We start from the raw sequence: 20130 nt of genomic DNA on the forward strand, positions 1-20130 counted from the left end.
ATGGCAGAAGCCACTTCTGCACCTGCGTGAATTGTGGCAAACCCAGTGTTTACTTCCGGGTTTGCCGCAGACGCAACTTGGAACGTCCGTGAGACAAGGCATATGTAAGTCTAGGTTCCACTGTACATTCAATTATGGTAATGGGCTTTTAATGAGGCACAGTGAAATATTTTCCTGAAAATTATTAAAGAGGTTGAACTTTCTATATTCTAGTGAAGAATAGCAAGAACATGTTTTACTAAATCCATGTTTACAGACAGTATGCTTTTTCAGAAACCAAGAAGAATACATACATCTTTTAAAGTAATAATGTTAGGATGCTGTCCATAGCGCATCAGAATCTCGATTTCTTCAGAGGGATCTCTTTTACTTTTGTCAATTATCTGGAAAAATTAAACGGCATGCAAAAGTTACACATTAGTTTTTTAAAATGAAAACAGTTTTATAGTAACAATAAAATGTAAACAACTTTAAAAACCTGTAAACCACAATAAACATAGTGTTTGTAGGCATACATCTGAGCAAGTGCTTTACCTCTAAGAGAGGTCATTTCAAGGAGTGCAGTCCAGTTAAGAACATGTAAACAGTATGCTTTTTCAAATAAAATGATATTGAGTTGGAATACAAATGACTGGCTTGTTTATATGACAAAATGAGTTCTTGCCACACTAAAAGAGAAGGAATCCAGGTTGGATGTTCTCTGTACTACTCTCTGCTCATGTAACAGCTACTAAGATCAGTAACATCTTTCCAGTTTTTAGAACTCTGCAACCAGCATAAAATAATCCCAATTTTAGAGGGTTTCAGAATAATACCACAGAAACACAGAGAAAATGATTCCTCTCAATTTTTTGTTCAGTGATAATATTATTTCTTTAAAGACTATGTTACATAATGTTTTCACTGCTGGGCGGTTACATACGAGGTGCCAATATGGGAATCTTCCATGACAATTCCTCCAGCACACACTGTATCTCCCCACCCCATTTTTATTGTGAACCAATTTCACAGGTGACCTGTGAGCTAGCTTGAGAGTCCCCCCTGCACCATGCCGACTGAAACATATATTAAAAGCTTCGATGCCCATATTTTATTCAATTGGTTTGTTTTTAATTCCTCTGCAAGGCCTTTTCCCCACACAACTTTCAATCCCAAGAAGGAAAGATAAGTAGTATTTTTAAAAATTGTATAAATCTTTGACAGCAGATCTTTCAAAGATGTTCAAAAAATGTGAGAGGATGAATCACCTGTTTTAAAATAAAGGAACTGGAGATAAAAGTAATGAATTTGCTGGAGAATTAACAAACCCATCAGGGTACCTTGCAGTTGGTTTTTTAGTTGCTTTTCTGACAGTGGGCTACCATTAATATAAGAACATATGAATCTATAAAGGCCTTTTCTTTGAAATGCCTTGAAGGAAGTTATTTTTTCTTGACAGAGTAATTGTGTTAAATGGGAAGGACACAGTGACAACTTCTGCCATTTACAGTGGTACCTCGGGTTATAGACGCTTCAGGTTACAAACTCCGCTAACCCAGAAATAGTACCTCGGGTTAAGAATTTTACTTCAGGATGAGAAAAGAAATTGTGCGGTGGTGGTGCGGCAGCAGTGGGAGGCCCCATTTGCTAAAGTGGTACCTCAGGTTAAGAACAGTTTCAGGATAAGAACGGACCTCCAGAACGAATTAGGTTTTTAACCTGAGGTACCACTGTATACCAAAATTCAATCAAAGAAGATAGGAAGAGATTATTCATGTGTTGTCATTTCTTAAAAGAAGAGGATGATATGTTCACTTTCTAGCCTCTTAGGAATTATAAGCATGGGGAGGCATGTAGCACTGCACACTACCACCTTATCTACTATTGACCATCAACTGAATACAGTGGTACCTCGGGTTAAGTACTTAATTCATTCCGGAGGTCAGTTCTTAACCTGAAACAGCACTTAACCTGAAGCACCACTTTAGCTAATGGGGCCTCTTGCTGCCGCTGCCCGCCAGAGCACGATTTCTGTTCTCATCCTGAAGCAAAGTTCTTAACCTGAAGCACTATTTCTGGGTTAGCGGAGTCTGTAACCTGAAGCGTCTGTAACCTGAAGCTTATGTAATCCGAGGTGCCACTGCACATCAGTTGGTGTTCACAACTCATGCACTCAAGGTTTCTCTTTCGCCTACATGTCATGATGCTCTGAGAAAAAAGGACAGCAACAGAAGTGAGGATCTGATCACCATTTCGCCAATGTAGGTCTTCTGACTGGAGGACCACTAATGACTGAAATATTTACTTGTTTCAGTTTATTATCAGCTTTATCCCCAAGTGCTCTGTTGATTATCAGTTTCAAAAATATTTTTATTTGACTTCTGCTTTATTTTGAAATATGTATAGAATGCTTAATCATAAAAATCTAAGCAGTGTACATTGTTATTTTAGTATTAATAAGCACAGATGAGATCAGCAAAGCATAAAAACAGAATGTACAACACTAAATTATATGTCTGGGTTGGCATGCTGAAAGAAAAAGATTTTCAGCAGGTGTCTAAAACAATACAGTAAGGCCACTTGCCTAGCATCAATAGGCAAGGTGTTTCGAAACACAGATGTGACCGCACTAGAAGATTGACACATAGCTACTGTGGAGCATTATATAGCACTTCCAGAAAGCTGTGCAGAAAGTACATATGAAGGAAGGCAATCCTCCAACGAAACTGGTCACAAGCCGTTAAGGGCTGTATAGACCATTTATTTATAGAAGATAAAGAGTACTGTGGCATCAAAGAGACTAAATCTTTTTAAGTGTCCTAAGCAACTCCAGCAGGACATTACAAAGATATTCCTAAGTTGCAGGATACTCCCTTGGGTACATGAAGGTAACTATATGTAAGCAAGAATACTGAGTATTTATTGTAAAGCTTACAGTTGAATAATGTTTTAATAACAGGTTGCTTTATAAACATTAGAGTGAAAGGTCTTTGTTTTAAAAATGCAGATTTTTGTATTCAGCAAAAAATAGTTAAGTATGGTTAGAGGAAAGAGATCGAAGATCTATTAATAGATTTGCCAGTACCAAATATGGAGAAAGGAACTCCATATATACCTTCACAGCAAACTCCATGCTTGAAGCCATGTGGATGCAGCGCTTACACACTGAATATGAGCCAACACCAATGTCCTCCTTAAGTTCATAAGCATCTGTGAACAGTGTACTGTTCCCATGAAGTTGCTAAAAGCAAACAAACTGTTGTTTAAAGCTATACACAATTCTTAACAATCATTTCATAAACTTCAGTAAACGATTCAGTTCCCAAACATATGGCAAATATACTTTTATTAGATGCTTCTGCAGTGTGCCCAGAGTAGTACAATAGGGCAGCAATGAGAACCATAAGGGCACAGAGCTGCAAAACAAGATCACAATTTATTGGCCTAACTTAACTACTGATAGTTTTGACTGCCTCAAGTAGGACCCTAAGGACAAGAAAATATAGCCATGAACTGTAAGGGAGATGCAGAGATCTAAATAGAGACCATTATTTGTGGTGTGACACCCCTTTTGTTTATATTTATTTTTGATTCAGATTTGTCATGGCCAATAGCTAGTACAATAAAGATATTTGGATTGGATTGGACATTGGAAGCCTGATGATCTGCACCTAAATGTTAATTGCCTTATGTAAGATGTGAATAAGATATTCTACATAAGACATGCTCCCCGCCCCCTGAACCTCTAGAAAAAACAATCCTCAGCTGGGAAAATGTGTGTACTAGCTAGAATTTTGAGACTGACAAGTTTCATCCTCTATGTTTATTTGTGAACCTGCTACAACAAGAGTGGGCAACCAGATCCAGTTGGCAGGCTGGATTCTAAAATCCCTCAACCTTCCCTGTGGGCCAGCTTTGGAAGACGGGTGGAGCTGCCCACTTGTCAATCACCTGACATCAGATGATGACTTCAAGTGAGTTCTCTCTCAGTGCTAAATTAGGAAACACCTTTAAAGTCTGTTTGCAAGTATGGTATGGATTCAAACCATGCCAGCAGGTGGACATTTTTCCTCTGCCGCTCTTCACATTAAAAAAAATGACGTTTTTGCTCTGCAGATTGACAGAGGAAAAAACACTGTTTTCAGGCAGAATTTGAATTCCTACTATGCTTGTAAATGGAGCTCAGAGGAGTTCCCTTTCTGCACCCATCGGCGGATAAAATTGAGAAGTTCTTTTAAAAGCTTGCACTCAGCACAACTTTAAAAGGCACTAGATTTCAGCACACGTTAGCTGATTGGCTCAGAGAAAAGCCCTACCAGCTTACTAGCAAGTTCCCAGTGCAGCTGATTCCAGTCATGTATTCCAGCCTTGTATTTGCCTGCCCCACCTCTGATGTTACATATCCATAGCTGTCAACCTTTCCCTTTTCTTGCGAGGAATCCTATTCGGAATATGGGAATTTCCCTTAAAAAAGGGGAAACGACAGCTATGCATATGACATCTCATACGATGCTACATATGATGTTTGGTGCAATACAGATGGGTGTGGCTTGGAAAAAACTGCATCGCGGGCCAATTTGATCTGTAAGACAGAGGTCTTCCACGGCTGTGCTGGAGGATTAATATTCAGAAAATAGAAAATATGCATCTTGTATAAGCAATATTTGCTTAATAAGCAATTACTGCAAATTTTATCACTACACCACTGGAAGAAGCTATTTCAATATATATGTGTATACAGGACCCAGGGTGAGAAAACGAAACCTTTTACCTGTACTATTGGCAATATGTTGTTGAGAGGGGAGATTTTGTGGTCTTCTATGGCCGTAGTTGCAACAAAGCTAAAGCCTTTGAAGAGCTGGTGTGCATTAGCACTAGGTGGAACTCCTGGAGAATCTAATGATTAAATTTACAATACGTTAGACAGCCCATAATACATTTTTTCCACTGCAGTTATGGATTTTTATTTCACAATATAAAAAATAAAGATAAGTATAAATAGTAAGCTCATTTACATTTATAAGAATTTAACAGATCTATAAGAGGAAGAAACTGACAAAGGGAGAAGGAATAAAGAGCCACTTCGTCTTCTTTCTGAGATTTGTTTTTCAAACAATTAACTTGACGATTTAATTTCCAAAGAGATCAAAAAGCATATTTCATTTTATTGTTTTTAAGCAGATTAGATCCATTCCAACACTGCTTGGATTTTAACTGAAATTTACACTGTAAATGGGCATGGTAGAGAAAAGAGTTTATATTGTTTTTTGCTTGTTTGTTTTACCGTATTACCTTTTGGTGTTTTTGCTGTGAATTCTGGATCAAAACAAAATGTGTCTTCTGGCCTCCCGGAAGCAGGTTTAAATGGAGGCAGAATCTCTCTCCTGTATAGTTTCTGAAAATGGAATTGCAATATATTATTTCCTCATGAACGCAAACACATCACATGCAAAATTAAAGCATCAAAATGTAAAGTAGGTACTTCTCTTTAAGTTGGGTTCACCTGATTCTCTAGTGTGAATCTGAAGAACTTCCAAAAGGCTACAAAAAACAATTCTCTGCATGCTTGAGTGGGGGAAAAAGACAAGAAAAATATCTTTCTCTCGACTCACTTCTTGCACATAATGGCTGAACTTGCACATTAATGCTAAGCCATGGCTTAACAGTACATGCATGAGTTGTAGTGAGCCCCAGTGAAACATTGGTTTTCTACTCTCACTTCCTCTTCTCTTCCTGCAAAATTGGAAAAAGGACTTCCACAGAGAATGGTTTTATTCTAATAAGATATAAGGCTATGAAGATCTTAAGATAGAGACAGGAAATGTGATGATACTGAATTGTTAATAAGATCAAAAATATTCAGTATGGCAAGTATATTTTGGACATTCCACTGACTGTTGGCATCCATCAGCAAATGTTTGGTAAGCAAATAAAATTGATTAGATCAAAGGTTGATCTAATAGTAAATGAAAGCAAGCCAGAGACAAATGAAATGAAAAGTGGAATCAAAGATGATACAGAGACTTTGGAGAAGAATATGGGTAAAGGACTGGCAGAACCAGAGGGTGAAATGGTAGAGTTGGAAGGAACAGATAGTGAAATAGAAAAGCCCTTCACAAGGGTGTTTGGAGGAAAGAAACAGCCAAATGGTGGAGTTCGATTCTACAGGAATGGAATGAAGTCATGGATGGAGAGAGATAGGATCTGTAATCAACAGAGCTGAGAAAGAAATGCTCTCTCAGTGTAAAATTTTGAATGAACTCAGAAGAAAAAGCTATCAAACCTCTGGCCCTTTTCTTGGAAATGTTTTTTAGATAAGGATGCAAAGCCACATCAAACCCAACAGGAAATTGGAACAGATGACACTGAACTGGGTATGAATTAATGGTTACATAACAAAAAAAGAACTATGGAATAATATCTCAATATAACAGCAGAGAGACTTATGTGGACAATGACAGAATTTTTATTGTTATTGTTAAATATGGAGGCATGATTGTTGAACTTATTGGAGGCAAAGTTGATATGTTTGATCAAAGAAAAGCCATTGCTGTCTTTTATTAATAATAACAATTAGATAAAAATTAGAGTATGAAATGGGAAAATGAACAAATTTTAGACATTTAAGACTGAAGGTTGGAAATGGCCGCTTACCTGGTGCCAGGGTGGGTGGCAGGTGTGGTGTGTCGCAGCTGCCCCTCTACTCCCCATGGGACAAGACGCCACTTCATAGTGGCTGATTGTTTGGGGATCCACAGGAGAGCACGTCATCCTCCAAATTGCCAAATCAAGGGCATCCTGGAGGCTGGGATTGGGCAGTGACCAGAGTGGATATCTTCACTCTGGTCTGACACCTGAATATTTAGACTGGTTGTGCCTGAGTTCAGGACCACTATGGTTTAATAATTGCTGTATCTGGAGCCAGGAAGGAATTTTCCTGCAAACAGATTGGGCCCTATTGGGGTTTTTGGCTTCCTCATAGCAAAAAGGCACTGAGTTGAGATGAAGTGGTGCATCACCTCTACCTCAATCAGGTGTGATCTAAGGATATCCCATTAACAGGGACTAAATGGGTCTCTGTCCAATTTAAAAGGCCATAGATTGTTTAATTAGCTAAAGGCCTGTGAGAAAAGGAGTGTTTTTGCCTAGTGCCTAAAGATACAGAAGAATGGCTCCTCAAACATTCCACAACTGGGGAGTTCCCACAGAAAACACTCACTTTCCTGGAGGAGATACATGAAGAAGGGCCTCAGATGATGACTGTAGGGTCTGGGTTGGTTCATATGTGATTTCATCTCAGTCTCCCTTAATGGTTTTTTTCTTCTTTTCTTTTTAGAAAATAGGTTTTCTAAATAGATGCTAGAAGTACACAATGTTTGGCTGCTTGAACAATTTGATATATCCCACATTTATTTATTTTTTGAAAGGCAACATTACAAAAATGGAGTGTTAAATTTCAGCCTTCTTTTATGTACTCACATTCCAATCAATGGTTGAAAAGAAAGGATGTCTCTTGATTTCTTCAACCCCATCAGGACCAGCTCCTGTCATTGGAGGAAATGAAAGGTACTAAATCAAAGAGCGTAAAGAAAAATATTGTGGGGCATCCAAAGAGGCTTTGACTTTTAGTTTCTCAAATAGCACCTCTCTACCTTACCTAAAATATATTGGAATATCATTTCAAAACTAAGGGTTTTGAGTGATAAGTTTTGAATAGCAGACTGTTGTCTCTTAGTTGACATGCCTCAAACCTTGGGCACTCTTTGAATCCCAGCCTATATTTAGTAACCAGATTTAAGAGAGTCTGAGGATATGGAACACATCTACTTATAGCATTTGAAGTGAAATAAAAATTCCAGGATTGACCACATGCAGTTTTTTCACCTTCAGGTGTACCATGAAAATGAAAAAAGAAACAAGATTGTTTATATCAGGTACTTTACCCACACATACATCACTACCCAAAACAAACAAGCCCCTGTCACAGTTATTAGCCGACTACTATAATTTTATCTTTGGGAACACAGTATTTTATTAGTGCATTATACAAGCTCACAACAGAATACACCCCAAAGGAGCCGCATAAACTACATCAAGGTGAGGAACCTCTATCCCTCTGTAAGTTATTGCAGACCAACTCCCTTCAGCCAGAGCCTGCAAGTTCAATGGTCAAAGATGAGGAGTTTTAGTTCAGCAACATCTCCGGGGCCACAGGTTCGCCACCCAAACTACATTATTTTGAATGACGGCTCATTCTGATGAAGCAGAGTATGATTCATTATAACTTGAACACAAGCATAAATTATAGTCAGGCTGTATCAGAAGACAGAAAAGAAGGGATGTGAGGCCACCATCTGTCCTGTCATCTGGCAGCAGTCATTACATCAGCTGCAGCAAAGAAAGAACAAGAAGAAATGCAGAGGACACACCATTGACTCCACTGAAAGACCAGCAATGCTACTGAATTTTTCCACTCAAACAGTTCATTAGAACAACTTGAACACAGTTTTCTTATTTCCTCCTTTTTCCAAATCTATTTTCCTGGGGAAATAGTATAACCTTTGCATAAGCCAGGACAGACCATAAATGCAAAGCTAGTGAGACAACTGAATAGGAACTTAATATTTAACACTCAAGGAAATGCTTGGTTCGAAAGCATCTTTAAGACATATCCTTCTGTGGTTTTGCTAAGATTCAACAGAATGAATCTTTGATAAACAGGCCTTAGTTGCTTACGATATAGGCCAGTGATGGTGAATCATTTAGAGACTGAGTGCCCAAACTGCAACCCAAAACCCACTTATTTATCATAGAGTACCAACGCGGCAATTTAACCTGAATACTGAGGTTTTAGTTTAGAAGGGGAGGTTGGTGCATCCATGTGGAGAGAGAATGGAGCAAAACAGTGGTACCTCAGTTTTCGAACAGCTTAGTTCTCGAACTGCTTGGAACCCAAACACTTCAAACCCGGAAATTAAGTGTTCTGGTTTTCAAACTCTTTTTGGAAGTGGAACGTGCTCTGTTCTGAGTATAACTTCTATTTTGAGTGCCACACTTCCATTTTCAGAGTGAGGGAAGGCAGGCTGGGTGGCAAGTGAGCAGGCACCTGCCGCCCTCTAGCGCTGGATCACTCTGCCGCCGCAGCCGCCGCAACCACAACAGCAACCACCCCCTCCTCCAGCTCTGGAGGCACTGAATGAGGGAAGGCTGGGCTGGGGCGGCAAGCGAGCAGGCAAGGGATATCATCACCACCCGCATCCCTCAGCCTGCTCCAGCTTGCAGCCAAGTAGGAGTGCAATCGGACTGCTCTGCTAGGCAGCATTGCTGCTTGCACGGGAACAGGAGCTGGATTGAGGCTGCTCAGCTGGGGAGGTGCAGGCTCCATCACACTTTCCATTGAGAGGTTTGCAGCTGCACTCCCCTCAAGGGAGAAGTTTAAAGGATCCCCCAGCTCTGCATCAGATCCCCTGCAACCCCATGAAGGCAGCCAGGCTGAATAGTTGCTGAGGTTGGGGGAGGTGGAGGCAGCCCAGAAGCTGCATCTGAGAGCCCCTGTACCACCTGAAAGCAGCCCGGTGCTCCTCAGCTGAGCTGCCCAATCCCACTTCTATTTGCGTGCAAGCAGGAGTGGAGGCAGGGATCTCTCAGAAGTGGAGTGGAGTGGGGTGGAGGCTTCACGCTCCCCAGCTGAGCTGCCCGATCCTGCTCCTGCTTGCTCGCAAGTAGGAGTGGGATCGGGCAGCTCAGCTGGGGAGCGTGAAGCCTCCACTCCACTTCTGACTCCGTTCCCATTGGCCCTGGCCAGAGGGTATGCGAAGCCTCAACCTCGCAGCATCAGGAGGAAGGTGGCTGCTTGGAACTCTTGGTGGCCCACCAACGCAGCAGCGCACTTTTGAGCATGTTCATTGTGCTGTGCCCTCCCCACCCACAGCGGAGGTTCCCCAAGGGAAAATGTGCCCCCCAAAGGTTGTGGCTACGTTTTGCGTGCACATACACACACCCCAATGCCCCATCTGAGGCGCTTCTACTAGGATACAAGTTGAGCTGAGGACTCGACACGCTGCCCTTTCCTTCTGCCAGCTCTGTGCTGGGGCAACAGCATGCATGCCCACAGAGAGGGCTCTGAGTGACCCCTCTGGCATGCATGCCATAGGTTCACCAACACTAATCTAGGCGATACAAACTTACCTAACCTGTTTGAAGGATTCCTTTTAAACAACATCCGGAGAAGACTTTGAGCTTCAGTACTAAGAAACTGTGGCATGCCTAGTTTTGCTCTAGAAAAAGAGAGAATTCATATTCAAAGTATACTCACTAATTAAATAAAACATAGAGTATGATCTGTGCAATACACTTCAATGCAACAAGGAAGTATGCAGTTCAATTCATTTACCCTAAAGAGCACATTTAAAAGGGGTTTAACTATTCATGTCATCCACTTTCTATATTGCATCTTACACAGAATTGCATATTCTTGTTCATCTATTCCAGACAAACAAACAATTTTCTGGGAATACAATACACCATTATGCTTTCTTGAGCTGACTATTTAATCAGAGTTCTTTGCAAAGCTTTTCTCCCCATTCCATAGTCCAAAATCACTGAGCAAGTCACCAGAACAGATGCTCATTCCCTATGTAGAATCAAGTCCCAAAAGCACTCACTGTGGCTGGAGAGGGGCAAGAATCTAGTATACAATCTGGCAAGTAAAAGTGTTCATCACTTTTCCAAGAAACATATCTGATACTATACAGAAGCTTTTTAAAAGGGGGGGGGGGATGAACACAGTGATCTTAACCTTTGCACAAAAACCTGCCAGCATCGCCAGAGCAAGTTTCTTGCAACACTAACCAAAAGCTAGGGTTTGCAACCTTGTGTGTCTGCTGCTGGCAAGCTCCAAACTAATCCAATTCTAAAGATTAAACCGTTGACTGTAAGTTTAATAAGCAAAGACCCTCTAAAGCAGTGGTAGTCAACCTTTTTATACCTATTGCCCACTAATGCGTTTTTCTTGATGGTAAAATTTTCTTCCCACCCACCCGTGTTCGATGGAAGGTGGATTCAGCTTGTGCCGTAGAACCCCCTACCGCCCACCTAGAATCCTGAAACGCCAACTAGTGGGCCGTAGGGACCAGGTTGACAACCCCTGCTCTAAAGCATTGAAGACATTAAAATTTAAAGAAAATGCCATCTCCAAAATGTAATTTGTTCATTTGTAGAATACATTTTCTAATCATTTAAGTCATAAAGAAAACTGTATTTTTACTCTATATTTTCTTTCATTCAAGTTAAAGATTGTTATATGATATTAGTCAAATATAATTTGTATTATACTTCTTAAGTTGGAAATACTTAGAAATAGAAATATTTTGAGATAGAGAACAGAAAAATACTTACTTGAGTATCATATTCATAGTTTCATTTCGATCTTTACCTTGAAATGGTAGTGTACCAGTAAGCATTTCAAACTGGGAAAGAAACAAGCCCAGATCAAACTTTTAGAAAATCTAATTTTAATTTGGAGGAATTCTGAACTGGGGATAGGAAAGCAGCAAGAAAATAATAAAATAACTAAACGTGGAATTTATGATATATTGCCCTATGAAGTTTGGAGGGCCATTAGTTAAAATGCAGCAATACTATTGGCAATTGATAGTTTGTTCAGCCATAGCACATACAGACAACAACAAACAAAATGCCCTTGGCTAAAATTCAGTCCATGAGTTTGTTGTAGTAGTTCATTGCCACAATAAAAAAGCACAAAGAATATGAGATTCTTCAATCAAATGGTTATGCTAAAATGTATTAAGGTTTTCATTGTCAAAATATTGTGTGGTGAAATGTTTTCAGTTGCCATACTTCAGTTATTCAACACAGAAAATAACTACAAATCTCACACAGAAGTTAAGTATATTTTAAAACAAAAATTTTCTCAGATTTTAAATATGTGGACAATGGCAACAACATGCAGCACATCTGATTGTCATGTAAAATTAGGTAATGAAATATACAGTACCATAAGAACACCAAATGACCACCAGTCAGCACTCTGGTTGTGGCCTCGTCTGTTTACAACTTCAGGAGCCATGTACTCTACAGTACCACAGAAAGAATAGGCTTTCTTTTCTTGATCCACAGATTCTTTGCTAAGGCCGAAGTCTAAAATAGTATTATAAAATAGTTCACATAAAGAAACTTTGTGCCATAGGGGTTGCAAAACATTACAAACTTGAACTGTGTATTTTTTAGGAGTACATATACTATCCTATAGCCCATAGGACAGAAAAAATGGGATGCAAAACAGCTGATCAAGGAACTCTCAAATTAAACAGAAAAATGACTGAAACATTTGCAAACTGCATGATAACACAGTATTCTTTTACTGTGTTATTTCCTGTACAGTGGTACCTCACAAGACGAATGCTTCGGAAGATGAAAAACTCGCAAGACGAAATAGTTTTTCGTTTTTTGAGTTGCTTCGCAAGACGATTTTCCCTATGGGCTTGCTTCGCAAGACGAAACGTCTTGCGAGTTTCTTTCCTTTTTCTTAAAACCGTTAATACCAGGATGCATCCGTGCTTCACAAGACAAAAAATCCGCAAGACGAAGAAACTCGCAGAATGAATTAATTTCGTCTTGTGAGGTACCACTGTACTATAATGGCTTCATGTGCTCAGGGTTAATTAATATGATATTATTAGCCTAAAGGCAAAATGATGGAAGATACAAACAAAGTGGTTGCCATACTGTTCCACAAATATATGAGCTTCAATGACTCATGTGAATATTAATAAGTCACCCTTGGCTTATTATACTTCAAACAAAATTAAATAGTGTTTTTTTTAAGTGGATCTAAAAAAAAAAGCACTATGCTGGAAGACTGAACATAATCTGTACATACAATATAACATTTATTTTCAGGTATGCTTTCAGTGCTGCTCAGCAGTGAATTCAAGGACAGCACAGTTTATTAAATAAATTGGCCTCCTAACAAGCCATTCTATATACACGCAGGTCCCACTATCTGCCCACTTGTTACCCGCAAATTCACTTATCTGAACACAAGGAGTTATGCCCAAATCTTGTTATATGCACAGCTGACTCAGAAATCCCAACAGCCAGAGTTTGCTCATTTACTTATTTGTTTGTGCTTTGCTCATCAGCGGCAGCCATTTTGGGGCAGAAATCATGGACAGAGGGAGGGGAGAGTGAGATAAGACAACTCAGAGAGCAGGATAAGTTGGACAAATCAGTTTTTCCTTTGTAATTCTTTTGCTGGTTGGTTGCAGCCATTTTAGGAAGAAACCACGGTGGGACAGAGCAGAGAAAGATCATGGATTATAAATGTTTTCATAGGAAAAAAATGGAAATCATTAGCTCATTGTGTGAATGCTCACCCAACAAATGATTCCCTGGGAACAGTAAGTGGGATCTGCATGTACAAACCTCTTGCCAAATTCTTGCCGCACAATATAACATTAAAATGTTCATCAATGGCAAAACTATTACTGAAAAGTCTCATTTTTATCTAACATAAGGAATTATGGCTGTATTTTTAAAGCCATGTAGAAACATGCCAGTAGCAGCTCATATTAACAAAGCTGCTGCTTGGTTTAAAATCAGTTTGCCTCCAGCTGCTGTGTTTGAAGTTTCAAGGAAAGAACAGGTTACAAGAATCGATCATGTCCAATTTTCTGTAAAGCTTTTTCAGACCATTTTTTTAATCTTTACATGGCTTCCACCAGTGTCCAGAAGCAGTCTGCAAGTTAATCCAATGGTACAAAGGCAAATCCAGCCAAGAAAAAGTAAGGGGAGTTTGTGTGTGTGTGTGTGTGTGTGTGTGTGCGCGCGCGCGTGTGCGTGCATGTTTAACTGTCATCTGTAATACTATCTCCCTCCCCCTCAAGATATAGTTTAAAGCTCTCCTGATCAGGTTCACGACACTCTTAGCAAACATATTCTTGCCAACTGCTATGAGGTGCAGCAAATGCCCGTTTACAAGTTCACATTATAATAGCATTCAAACATAATATCATACAATCATATTATTAAATCAACCAGCCATCTCATTCAATCATAGAATCATTCATAATTATAATAACATTGCAATACAATACAATGCAATACAATTATAATATCACAATTACATAATCATAAACACACAACACCATACAACCACACAATCAGATCAATATCATATAATCATAATATTTCCCAATCACAATATCATAACAATGCCATCACCAAATATCATAGCCCTCACCTCCCCAGCCCACATACCCCACCCCGGCTGGCCGATGCAAAATGAATTTCAAGGAGGGAAATTAAGCCTCTCCCATTTTACACTGGTCATCAGCAACATGTGTTGGTGGAGCTGGATATAGGTTAATTTCCTTCATTAATGATCATATAATATGATTTAATGATTGTACAATATGATAGTGTGATATTGTGATGGTATGATATTGTTACATTGATTGTATAGTTGTGTGACCATATGATATTATGACTGTATGATTTTGCTATTATGATAGTACGATACCATGATTATATACTATTATATGATATGATTGATATTATGATTGCAGGGTATTATATTATGATTGTATAATTTGTTTTAGCTCCTTGTGCCCCTTTAGAACAATACATTTCACAACTTAATGTTGTCTTCTACAAAGATTCATTGACTTTGCTAACAATGCCACACCAAAAGCTGAGTAAGCTTGACCAAATAACATGTTTTCACATTTCTTTTGCTGTGGCTATGTGAAATACTGCCAAAATTCACTCATAAATGCCTACTTTGCTTTTTTGTCCCTTATAATAAAGCTGAAGAGAATTTAAAGTGTGCTTCCTAACAAGCAATTTTCAACTATATTTTAGCATTTTTCTTTCTATTAAAATTGCAGCCTGCAAAATAATGCAATATTTCCCTCCATGACAGAAAGAACATTCTGTTCCAAATTCCAGTTCCCCTACGACCTATCCAAAGAACAAGACCCACTAACTGCTATTCAAGAAAGAATGCCAGCAAGTGAAGATCAACCAGGCCCAAACTGGATGTAAAGACATGCTTAGAGACCGGTATTTGTTCAACTGACCAGAGGTACTGATCTTTCGCCTCCCCTTGTCCCTTTTCTCCTAAAGCCATTCTCTTGCTTTTTTTTCTTATTTTCTTTTTAACTGAGGTGAGACACTTTGGGAGAAAACCATTTTCTACAAAACGTGACAAAAATAAGATAAATGTAAACCATTCACATGGAACCCAAAGAGGGATTTTACCAATCCTCACTCATCCTAAATTTGGGGCGAACTAGCTCCTCCCTGCATACTATTTTTCCTGTTTTATCAAGAGTAAAAATTGAAAATTTTGAAGGACTCAGATGAATTTTCTCTCTTTTGGAATGAATGAAAGACTAAACTCAGATTGTTTAGTATGAAGGTACTTAAGGCAATCTACAATGATAATACCTCTACCTCTACTTATGCAGGGGTTATGTTCTGGGGGTCACATGTAAAGCCAAAAGCATGTATAGCCAAAACTCATTAAGTTCAATGACAGGTGGAATTGCCAAAGTATTTCTTCCTGAAACCCTGCTCCCTTTTCGATTTTTTTAGTCCCTCCCACAAGTGTGTAAAGCTGAATCTGCGTAAATAGTACTTCTATAGACGTATACAACATTTAAATCCAAGGTGCATTTCTGCACTTATACAACATTCCATCTACATGAGAGAAGTGTACTAGGTCTTCTTCCTGCTTGTCTTTGATGACCTTTAATATACTTTGGAGATACTAGAAGCAAATATTCTGTGTCTGCTATCATTCTGACATAATCCTTCATCTCTCTCATCAAACAACTGTGACACACAGATCCTGATACAAAACTAAGACATTAATACTTTTGAGGCTACAATCCTTTGTGTGCTTACTTGGGGAAAAACACCACTAAACAGAGTCTTACTTCTGAGTACACATGCAGTGGATTATTCTGTAAATTTCAGCAAGATGTCAGAAGGTATCCACCAATGAGTTCTTAAATAACTAAATGGTCAAACTGCTGAGCTTCTATTTGAAATATTTCCACCTGATTTATACATTTCACCTAAACTTTACAGTTACTATGTTTAACTGCTTAGGTTTTTTGTTATTTTTACTTTATGTGTCTTTTTTTATTAAACCACTGTGAAGAAAAGTGTCTAATACATTTATAAGCTGAATAAATATATATGAGGGCAATCTCAATAGCAAATGAGCTACAACAAATAGAAACCATGCCTGACAAACTGGGCCATCAAACTGGAACATAATATCTGCTTCCATCATAATTTTGGACCAAGAAATGGATCTAACAGCTGACATCCTCTGCAGAAAAGCAGAAGTAGATTAAAAGAATCATGAGGATATTAAATTATACTTTGGGGTTCTAACCCACTCAAAAAAATGCAGACAAGAACTGCTTCCACTTCACTGTTGAAAATCCAAGGGTACTATTGCAAAAATAGAAGGCATTTCTTTTGGGCAGCTTTGGTCTCAATTTCAGAGACCCCTCTTCTTGATGCAGCCTCCGAGCTCAAATGCCATTCTGTTTCAGCGACTCCTTACAATAATCAGATGATTTCGCAGAAGCAAGGCATTGGTGGTGAAAAATTATATTCAATTCAGAAGCTAAGCCAATATATTAAAACATATTGTTGCAGAATAAGTGCTTTGGCCCTATATACCTGAATGACCATCCCCACCCCCATCATCCAGACCGAACAATGAGGTATCACTCAGAGGGCCTTCTAGCAGTTCCCACATTGCGAGAAGGGAAGCAGGTAGATTACCTGCTCAGTAGTTGCACCTGCCCTGTAGAAAGCCCTCCTATCAGGTGTTAAAGAGGGAGAATCTACACACATAAAAACACTGTGAAAATGTTTTTTTTAAAAAAATGTTTTGAAAAAGGCATTGAATTTTGCATAGCTCACTACGTATTACTATCTAGTGTCACATTTCTATATTGCACTTTACAACACATTTAAAATGTTTTATTTGCAGCTGTGTAGCTGAGTCCAGAGATAAACAATTATATAACTTTCCGTAGACATCTGAAGGCAGCCCTGTATTGGGAAGCTTGTAATGTTTGATGTTTTGTTGTGTTCTTTTATATTCTTGGGCAGGGTACAAGAATGAACGAACAAATGAATGAATGAATGAATGAATGAATGAATGAATGGAATTCTTCTTCATCTTCTTCTTTTTCCCTGATTTAATTAAAAATCTCCAAGAAGTGCTTAACAGTCAACAGGATGGTGCATGAGAATATGTGAGCTTGCTGGCTAGGACACTGGAGGAAGTCACAACAGCTTACAACCTGGCTAGAAGAAAGTCATTTCTGGCTATATGCACAAGATCCTGGCATGCAATAATCTCTAAGTCTAAAATGATTGAAAATGCACAAGAAAAAATGCACATAACAACAGCTATGAAAAATTCAATGCAGTATCTCCTGCTATAACTTTTCAAGATACTTATATATTTTTTAAAAGTTATGTTGGTAAGTTCCACCTACCTGTTAACTTGATATGTCCTGCTTCATCAAGCAAAATGCTGAAAATTAAAATCCACATTCACCAATACACATAACAGGAGAATTTATAATACATTTAATTTAGCAAATTAAATAATAATTAAACCAATATTATTTATATACAGGCATTTCCCCCCCCCCCCACCTTATGTGGAGGTTATGTTCCAAGACTCCACACATATATGTGAAAAATGGGGGGCGCTATTGAGAGACGCTGGAAAACAGCTCTCTCTCAGCAGATCCCATCCATCCCATCAGTTTTCCCCGGGCAGCTATGTACCCTTGGACATGCATGCCCTGCCTGCCTCCAGTGACCAGAAAGTTGAGCTGTGGGTTGGTAGCTGTTTGGTTGCAGGTGCCCAACACTGCTGCTGGGCTTCTCAGCACTCTTTCTAGTAGTCTTGGAAGTTGCTGTAGACCGTTTATTTTTTATCTAATTTCTCCCCCACCCCTCAAGAAATAATGTTGCTGCCTATTTGTTGGGCAGCAAGGGAGAGGGCGATCAGAGGGCAGAGGGACTCTCGGATACTGTCCAGGAAACAAAACTGACACAAGGGAGTGAGCGAGGGACGGGCAGGTGGGCAGAGGCATGGAGCACCCCCACCCCACAATGGCTCTGCTGCCAAGGAAGAAGAAAGACAAGGAGGGTGCGTTAGTGGAGGCGGCAAGACAATTGGAGCGACTGTGCAAGCTGTTTTCCCACACTCTCCAGGTCTCTTTTCGCAGTGTTTTGGCACCATTTCCTGGTTTAAATCATTTATTTATTTCACGGTGATGCATCTAAACATGGTCACATGTGAGTGGAACGCGCGTAAGTGGGGGGGTGCCTGTATTATATTAACAAATATGCAATACTCTATTTTCAATATATATTAGAAGAATAAAATATCTAAACTTCCATGTGATTCTATATTCTGATTACAAAAAAGGCAAATAAATCTTCGAACAAGAGTACTGTAGTAACGGATAAAATACATTTTACTTTACTTTTCTGGCTTCAGGTCCCTGTACACAATTCCCAAGCTGTGCAGATGATCCAAAGCAAGGGCCAGTTCTGCGAGGTAGAATTTCACATCTTCCTCTGTAAACATAACCTAATAAGAACTATATAGATTTACATTCTGATCTTGTTAAATTTCTGCATATCTAAGATGACTATAAACTCCCGTAAGATCTAAAAAGCTGTGATGCATGTATCCCCCATAATCCAGGATGATGGGAGCTCAGGCTGTATATAGGCCATCAGAAAAGACAAGCTAGAGAGGGCTAGCATAAATCCTGCTAGCTCCCAACGGAACAGATATTCAGATCATTCCTCCTTCTTCCCCTCACCCCTGCTAAAAGATGACTGGGATGGACAGAAGGGAAGTAGAATGATGCTAAACTCCCTAACAGATCATCATGTGCTCTACTTGCACACCCACTCCCTCCACATGAAATAAAGATCTGAATGCAGTCCAGATTCTCCTTGGTATAAAAATGCTGATAACTGATTTCAGAAAACAGCTATTTTATAAAAATATTCTGCAACTTGGAATGAAGTAGGTAGAAATGTAAATGCCAAAGTAGTATATATGAAGTATAAAAATATTTATAGAAGAATATTTATAACAGGTGGAAGAGATTCAAAGCAGAGTCAAGATTTTCATTTTCTCTTGTTCCAAGGAAAAGTAAATACTTAAACACACATTCCCGTTTTAGGAATGAGCAGTTGTAAATGGGAGGCATATTTCTCAGTCCATACTGTATACTGAACGAATTACAGGACAATCCTATGTATACAGGCGTCCCCCCACTTACGCGGGGGTTACGTTCTGGGGGCCCCGTACACGTAAGTGAAATTGCGTAAAATGAGGAGCGCCCCACTTTATTAGGGACGGTGTGTGGGGAGGAGAGAGACTAACCCTAGAATTTGCCCAAGGCTGCTGCCAAGCCTCTCTCAAGTCTGTCTTTGTGCCCGAGGGGAACCAGTGTGAACAGTGCTGGCAGCTGGCCACAGAGAGCAACGGCCAATAAGAGCACCCAGCAGAACTATCACAAGAATGGGGACGCGGACACGCAGCCGAGTGGCAGGGAGAAGGTATCTCCCGACCCCACGTCAATTGAAGGCTGCCTTCCCTTATTCAGTAGAAGCCCAGAGCGACTTCAGGGCAGAAGCCTCGAGCAAGGGAAGGTCGGTCTGTCTGTCTGTCTGTCTGTCTGTCTGTCTGTCTATCTATCTGTTTATTTGTTTGTTTGTTGGCTATCCACATAAATGTGGTCGTGCATTAATGGGATGCATGTAAGTGGTGGGGTGCCTGTACTGCTCAGAAACATCCCACAGATTGAGTGTGCATAGGATTATAGCCTTCAGCTCATAAAAACCAAACAAAGTTATTTAGGTTTAGAAGGAAAAAAACTTTTATTGGCACAAATCAAGATGTCACAGAGATGTGGCACGGTTCTGAGTTCTCCAGAATTCAAGATCATGGAACAGAATCCAGAAGCTGACCTCACGGTTACTACATTAGCCTTATTTTTGTACTCTTTTGTTTTTCTTCACTCTTGTCACTCCCTACTTTGTGCAACATCTTGCTTGGTG

At 39.5% G+C, this 20130-nt stretch overlaps 1 protein-coding gene across 2 annotated transcripts in view; it reads right to left on the minus strand.

Annotated features, from left to right (window-relative positions):
- The window catches only part of RPS6KA6 (ribosomal protein S6 kinase A6), a 61092-nt gene that overhangs the window by 14880 nt on the left and 26082 nt on the right, over positions 1–20130 (minus strand). For both annotated transcript variants that reach the window (XM_083722169.1, XM_083722170.1), the window contains exons 7-16: positions 18537–18643; positions 17532–17569; positions 11996–12138; positions 11377–11447; positions 10168–10256; positions 7459–7523; positions 5272–5374; positions 4751–4875; positions 3095–3220; positions 294–383 (exon numbers count right to left, since the gene is read on the minus strand). In XM_083722169.1, coding sequence (XP_083578295.1) covers positions 294–383; positions 3095–3220; positions 4751–4875; positions 5272–5374; positions 7459–7523; positions 10168–10256; positions 11377–11447; positions 11996–12138; positions 17532–17569; positions 18537–18643 — 957 coding nt within the window. The remainder of the gene's footprint in view (positions 1–293; positions 384–3094; positions 3221–4750; positions 4876–5271; positions 5375–7458; positions 7524–10167; positions 10257–11376; positions 11448–11995; positions 12139–17531; positions 17570–18536; positions 18644–20130) is intronic.

The sequence above is a fragment of the Podarcis gaigeae genome (genome assembly GCF_964106915.1).
Source record: "Podarcis gaigeae genome assembly, chromosome: Z".
Lineage (NCBI taxonomy): Eukaryota > Metazoa > Chordata > Lepidosauria > Squamata > Lacertidae > Podarcis > Podarcis gaigeae.